This window comes from Malaclemys terrapin, chromosome 20 (genome assembly GCF_027887155.1).
Source record: "Malaclemys terrapin pileata isolate rMalTer1 chromosome 20, rMalTer1.hap1, whole genome shotgun sequence".
Lineage (NCBI taxonomy): Eukaryota > Metazoa > Chordata > Testudines > Emydidae > Malaclemys > Malaclemys terrapin.
This window is the reverse complement of record NC_071524.1, coordinates 11,487,508-11,494,579: the sequence shown is the minus strand read 5'-3', so window position 1 is coordinate 11,494,579 and position 7,072 is coordinate 11,487,508. Positions and strand designations below refer to the sequence as shown.

Sequence of the window (7,072 nt, the reverse complement as noted above, 5' to 3'; positions counted from 1 at the left end):
GGTGGGTGAGTGGGGCGGGCGTGTGGCTGCAGGTTGGAGGGAAAGCTGGACATCATGGCGTAGTGTGGGGTTGGTAGAAAGGGCTGGGGTTGGATGGATGGATGGTGTGGCATAGTGGAGGGTGAGGATGGGGGTGTGGCTGGCTGGATGGCATGGCCTAGTGTGGGGGGCCAGGAAGTGTGGTACACGGGGTGGCTGGATGGCTTTGTATGGGGTGGGCAGTGAGGCTGGGCCGCAGTGGGTTTAGCTGGAGAGACTCATGCCTGCATTTCCAACCGTGTGCCAATATCCATCCCTGGTGTCAGTCCCCCTGGAGAGCCCTTGTCTGGGCCCATTCCGCCCTGGGAGTGGCCGTTCCAGAGGACGTGCGCCAGAAACCCCAGGGTGCCGCTCAGCCGGTGCGCCCCGAGCCAGCTGCTCCATATGGAGACGGGGAACCCAGGTGAGTGTGACGGTGACTCCGAGCAGAGCCGCACTGGGCAGCTGGCCCCATAAAGCCAGGTGGGGGCCCCAGACTCCCCAGCCTGTGCTGATAATGCTCAGCATCAAAGATCTTTAATCTCTCGGGAGTTAGTGGCTAAGCTGGGAGTAGAACCCAGGCATCCTGGTTCCCAGCCCTCCTCCTGACCCCGCTCTAAGCACTAGACCCCCCTCGCCCCTCCAAGAACCGGGGAATAGAACCCAGGCATCCTGGTTCCCAGCCCCCTGCTCTAACCAGTAGACCCCACTCCCCTCTGAGAACCGGGGAATAGAACCCAGGAATCCTGGTTCCCAGCCCCCCGCTCTAACCACTCGACCCCACTCCCCTCCCAGAACTGGGGAATAGAACCCAGGAATCCTGGTTCCCAGCCCCCTGCTCTAACCACTCGACCCCACTCCCCTCCCAGAACTGGGGAATAGAATCCAGGGGTCCTGCCTAGTGCAGGGGATGCTCTGGTGCTCCCTAAAGCGACCGCTCCCCCTGCCCCTTGCGATTGGCGGCACTTTCTCTCTTGTCCTATAGCCTCAGAGCAGCGTCCAGAGGCCTATTTCCTGAGACCTCCGGTCACAGGCAAGAGCCAGGTGCCCCCAGGCAGCCCTGTCTGGCCCCACCGGGCCCAGTCCTGGGGGTCCCCCTAACTCATCTCCTCCAGCCGTGCCCAGGCCTGGGCATCCCTGTCTGGCCCCGTCACGCTGCTTCCCATGCCATGTGCCCTGTCCAACCCCATTGCGTCGCTCTGAACCCTGCCCTCTCCCAGGCCTTCTCCTCTGGCCTGTCATGCCACATGCTTCTGTGGCCAGTTCCTGATTTCCCCCCTCCCGGATCTCCATTGTGTCACTCCCCCAACCGTGTGCCTGATCTGACCCTGTCGCACTGCTCCCCCCAGCGTGCCCCATCCCCCCAGCTCCCTGCATGCCTGGTTTGATCCCGTCTCACTGCTCCCCCTGGTGTGCCCAATCCCTGTGCTGCTGCCCCCGGGTGCCCAGTCTGATTCCGTCGCACTGTCCCCCCTCCCCCATGTGCCCGGTCTGACCCCCACCTGGCATAAGGGGGTTACACTGACACCCATCACTGCAGCGTCTGGGCCGAGTCCCTCAATGCCCAGGGACCAGATCTGCTCTCTTCACACTCCCCGTCCCCCTGCTGCAGAAAACGTGTTCTCCCACGTGCATCGTTGTGCGGCCCTCACCAGCGACACCTTCGATCGGCTACTGGCAGGGGACCCACAGTACTGGAGCTGTAAGAGCAGCGTGGCAGCCTTCATCCTGGAGCGAGGTGAGGAGCATCTGGCTGGCCAGGCCCTGCCTGCCCCCCCACTTCCCCACAAGGCTGGATGGCTGCAGGAGAAGCTCACCCTTCCCCTGGCACCTTGAAGGAACCTGTTGAGCAGATGCAGCCGGGCAGCTGATGGCCTGCAGGGGGCTGACCCAGGCATTGCGGTGTGTGTTGGACAGAGGTGGCGCTCTCCCCGGCAGGGGAGATGCACCCAGCCCTGTGGGGTGGGAGGTTGGGGTGTATGGACTGGGGAGAACCCTCCGCAGATGAAAGAACAAATGGGTGGCTGATCATAAATGGGTTGGTGCGTTCCCTGGTGCTTGGAGCCAGGACTCCTGGGTTCTATCCCCAGTTTTCAGAGGGGAGTGTCATTTAAGGGTCGGAGCCAGGAATATAAGCTAGGAAACCTACCCACTGCCGCCTTCCAAATTCTAAGTGATGCAGAAGTCCCAGAACCAGGAATAGAACCCAGGAGTCCTGGCTCCCAGCCCCCTCCCCTCTTTAACCATTAGAGCCCACTCCTCTCCCTGAGCTGGGGATGGAACCCAGGAGTCCTGGCTCCCAGCCCCCCGGCTCTGATCACTAAACTGGAGGAGTCACAGTAGTTTGAGGCTGGGGCAGTGATGGCAGGTTACCCCTGACCCTGCTGCCTCCTCCCTCCCACCTCAGTCTTTGACCTCCTGGTGCCCCAGCACTGTGGTTTAACCCTTCCCTGCCCTGCAGAGGTGATGGACACGCAGCAGGGTTGCAGGGAGAGCTTTGAGCTGGTGGCGCTGGGCACTGGCGATACCTGCTACGGTGGCTGGCTGGATTTCAGGGGCTGGCGGCTCCATGACACGCACGGCCTGGTGGTGGCTCGCCGGGCGCTGCAGAGGTGAGATGTGCTCCGGTCGCTAATCTGCCATGGGAGGCTGGCTGGGCTAGAGATGGGGAGAGGCCCATGGGGTCTGGAGGAGCCAGCCCATAACAGTCAGGGAGGGGCCCCGATCCTCCTTATTGAGGATGGAGCCTAGCAGTTGTCATAGGGGACTCTGTCCCTCCCATAGGCAGGATGTGAAGGTTGGGGAGATCAGTCCGATCCTGTGGGGGTGGAGGCAGGGGTCCGAGCTCTTGTGGGGCCAGTCCTGGCCGTGACAGGGGATCTCTGTTCCCCCCCACACACACCCCGCCCAGCAGGTACCTGTACAAACAGCTGCTGCTGTGGTGCAACCTGAAGGAGCCGGCGGACCGGGAGAAATGCATCTTCCAGCCCTCGGCGGAGGGGGGGCTGCTGGCCCTCAAGCCGAAGGTCTTTGTGCACCTGTATCTGAGCCGCACACCCACAGGGGCCTCCGAGAACTTCCCGTGAGTGTGGGGGCTGGGGGGGGGGGGGGAGAAGGGTCGAGGGTGTGGGGCAGTGCTGGGGAGTGCCAGGGCAGTGCTGTGGGACATGGGTGTAGGGTGGTGCTGTGGGAGGGTGGGCGGGGGGGGGTTAGAGCTGGGGATCAACAGTGCGGTGACGGAGGCAGAGGAGTGGGACAGAACTAGAAGGCAAGGTGCTGCCATGGGGCAGAGGGGCACGGCAGAGCTGGGGAGCAGAACTAGGGTGTGGCAGGGCAGTGGGGTGGAGCTGAGGGGCCGAGATGTGGGGTGGCAGAGAGGTGCTGGGGGTGTGGTGCTCAGGATGGTGGGGATCTGCTGAGGGGCAGAGGCGTGGGTTGATGCTGGGGGGTGCTGCTGTGGGGCTGGGGACTGTTTGTCTTTTCTCCCTAGAAATCAGCCCTCTTTCTAGTGGCTGATAAACCCCAAGCTGCCCCCAGCCCAGTGCCCCTGTCCCCTGCCCCCCTGTGACCTGCCGTGCCCGTCCCCCCGCCCCGCTCACTGCAGCATCCCGTTCCCGGGGAGGAAGCCCTCGGTCGGCCTGTACGTCCATGCCAAGGGCGCGCTGACGCCCATCTCCAGCTGCCCCCCAAGCCTGCTGGCCGCCTGGGTCTGCTGCGCCTCGGGCAGTGACAAGCTGAGCCGCTGGAGCGTGCTGGGCCTGCAGGGGGCACTCCTCAGCCACTTCATGGAGCCGCTATACCTCTCCAGCATCATCCTAGGTGATAACTGAGGCCACCGTGGGCAGGGGGGGCTGAGTGGGAGGCGCTGTGCTGCAGGGGGCTTATGGGGAGGTGTAATGGGGCGGGGGGTCAGTAGCAGTGCCAGGCTGCAGGGAGTGGGGGGGGGCTAGTGGGGAGCAGGATGGTGCAGGGGGGTTCAGTAGGGGGCACTGTGCAGCAGGGAGTAGAGCATGGAGGGGGTTCGATGAGGGCACGGTGCTGAGGGAGTGGGGGAGGGGGTGGTCGGGGGAGGATCTGTGGAGTGGGGTGGAGGTTCAGTAGGGGGCGCTCTACCCGCACAGCACTGACCCCAGCATGGCTCAAGGGGGCGCTGTTCCCCCCGCAGCGGGGCAGGGGCTCATTAGGGGGTGCTCTCCCTGCATAGCGCTGATCTCAGTGTGTTACAAGGGGGTGCTGTGTCGCAGGGAGCGGGGCAGGGGCTCGGGGGGGAGGGGGGCGCTGTGCTACAGATAGCGGGACGGGCAGGGGCTCAGTAGGGGGCGCTGTCCCTGCACAGCGCTGACACCAGCATGGCACAAGGGGGCGCTGTGCCGCAGGGAGCGGGGCAGGGGCTCAGTAGGGGGCGCTGTGCCGCAGGGAGTGGGATAGGGACTCAGTAGGGGGTGCTGTCCCCGCACAGCGCTGACACCAGCATGGCACTAGGGGGCGCTGTGCTGCAGGGAGCGGGATAGGGGCTCAGTAGGGGGCGCTGTGCTGCATGGAGCTGGGCAGGGGCTCAGTAGGGGGCGCTGTCCCCACACAGCGCTGATGCCAGGATGGCACTAGGGGGCGCTGTGCTGCAGGGAGCGGGATAGGGGCTCAGTAGGGGGCGCTGTGCCGCAGGGAGCGGGGCAGGGGCTCAGTAGGGGGCGCTGTCCCCGCACAGCGCTGACGCCAGCATGGCACAAGGCGGCGCTGTGCTGCAGGGAGCGGGGCAGGGGCTCAATGCCTTGGAAGGGGCCATGCAGCAATGGCCTTGCAGCTGCCTCAGCCTCTCTCCTCCCGCTGCCCAGCGGACCCTGGCCCCAACCAGCCCGCCCTGAACTGGGTCATCAACGAGCGGCTGCAGCTGGGCCCCGAGGCCGGCCTGCCAGCCCCCTACGCCCAGCACCAGATCTGCTTCTTCCTGGGACCCCGCGTCAGCCCCCTCAGCTCCAGCGCCGAGTGCTGCAGGCTGAGCCTCAACTGGTGCCGCGGGGACGCAGCCCCAGAGCAGGTGGACGGTGCCACTGGGCTGGCCGTGCTGAAGTGAGTGGGGGGGCGGGGATCACGGTGTGTGTGGGGGAATTAATCTCTGGGTCCCCCGAGTACCCTGACTGGTCCTCTAGTGCCAGCAGGGTGGGGGGTGCTGGGGGGTGATCCCCAATGGACGGGGGTGAGGGGTGTACCCCGGGGGCTGCTCTCCAAAGCCAGGCTCCTGTGTTACATCCCCCATGAACACAGAGCTTGGGCTCCCCCCAGATGATGTCTCTGCCTCCTGCAGTGCCCCCCATCTAAGCCCCCTCCCCAATCCAAACCTGTATCCCCCTGGAGCTGGGGGGCTCTGGAAATGGGCACTGGAGCCTGGTTCACCCTCCGGTGCGGCCGCAGCTGGGTGTTCGCCCAGAGGCGTCCCAGCCCGGTGGCCCGTTTGTGACACTAAGGAGTGTCTCCGTTCCTAATGGCAGAGAACTGCCCAGGCCCCGGTGGTAACTGGCCCCTCCCTCGGTGGCTGCGGATGGGGGTGGGGCACTGGGACAGAGGTGTGTCTGTCCCCAGTCTGTGCAGAAAGCCGGGTCACTAGCACCCACAGCTGTTGATCAGCATCTGGAGCTGCCCTTGCCCCCTCCATCTGAGCGTCTCCTTCCCCCGCCCCTCCAGAAACCCCACCGTGGAGGACCAGGTCTTCCCCAGCCAGATCTGCAAAGCCGCCATGCTGCGATACTTCAGGGAGGTGGCGCAGCAGATGAACAAGAACGCCCTGCTGGCGCTGCCCACTTACCACCAAGCCAAGGTTGGGCGCTGCGGGGGGTAGGGGTGGGGAAGGGGGCATGTTATACGAGGGGGGAGGGGCTGCCAAGTGCGGAAGAGAAGATACAGGAGGGTGGGGTATGTGAGTATGTCAGGAAGAATGCTAGGAGTCAGGACTCCTGGGTTCTGCTCCCAGCTGTGGGAGGGGAGAGGTCTAGTGGTTAGAAGAGGAGGAGGGGGATGGGGACTTGGGGTCAGGACTCCTGGGTTCTGTTCCCATCTGCCACTAACTCTGCATGTGACTTTAGTCAGATCGCTTCCCCAGTTTATGCCTCAGTCCCTGTTCTGTCCTCCCCCCGCTCCGGCTCCGTAACATGGGGCTGATTCTGACCCACGTCTCACTGCCAGACTTAAACCTTATTGCTCGAGTTCGTTAACCCCGCCGTGCCCTGGCCAATTCAGAGTGTTTCTCTTTCTCCCTCTTTAGACCCAGGCGGAGTCTTACCAGAGTGCCAAGGACCAGCTCTTCGCTCACCTGACCTCCCAAGGGCTTGGCAAGTGGCCTCAGAAGCACCTGGTGGACAACTTCACCGGTCAGGCAGTGAAATAGACCCGGGGGGGTCTGGCCACCTGCCTCCCAGAAATGCCGGGGGGCGGGGGCATAGGAAGGAGTAAAATCTAGAGACTGTTGCAAATTTCGGGAGTTGGGGTTAGGGCTTTTAAACTCTGTTTGCCGTGCTGCATGGGGGAGGGGCCAGGGCTGTGAAGAAGGCCCACTTTTCATTTGATTTGTCTTTGAATTGCGAGGGCCGTCGATTTCCCCGAAGTGCTCCGGCTGGTTCAGCCCTGTTGGCAACCTGCTTTCACGGATGGGTTAGTGCCGGTGCATTTAGCCCAGAATGTCTCCCTCTGTATCAGCCTTGTCCAGTGGTTAATTACACTCATCTATCCCCTAGACTGAGCTGCTTTTAGTCTCGCTCGCTCTCAGGCAGATTTTCCAGCCCTGGAATCATTCTCGTAGCTCTTTGAGCCCTTTCCAGTGTGTCCGCAGCCCGTCTGAAGTGTGTCCATCAGAACAGGGACGTGTGCCCCAGGCTGCATTGAGCGGTCCCACCCCCCGGCCTTGCTCCTATAGGATCCCCCTTGGCCGTTCACCCGAGTGCACTTGTGCAGTGGTCTGCCACCAGACGCAGCGCAATCCGGTTGCTGCCTGTGGCACGCCAGGCTACAGCCCCACCCCGAGCTGGCTGCATGCGTGCGGTTCTGGGCCCCCGCTGGCCGGCCG

At 63.7% G+C, this 7,072-nt stretch overlaps 1 protein-coding gene across 1 annotated transcript; it reads left to right on the top strand.

Moving 5' to 3' along the window:
* Window positions 1-270: 270 nt before the first annotated feature.
* Window positions 271-6,742, top strand: ADAD2 (adenosine deaminase domain containing 2). The gene is made up of 8 exons (XM_054010118.1): window positions 271-442; window positions 1,631-1,756; window positions 2,480-2,630; window positions 2,930-3,100; window positions 3,623-3,837; window positions 4,851-5,085; window positions 5,698-5,830; window positions 6,275-6,742. Exons 1-8 carry the CDS (start codon window positions 424-426, stop codon window positions 6,395-6,397), a joined length of 1,173 nt encoding a protein of 390 aa, XP_053866093.1. The 5' UTR covers window positions 271-423; the 3' UTR covers window positions 6,398-6,742.
* Window positions 6,743-7,072: the final 330 nt, after the last annotated feature.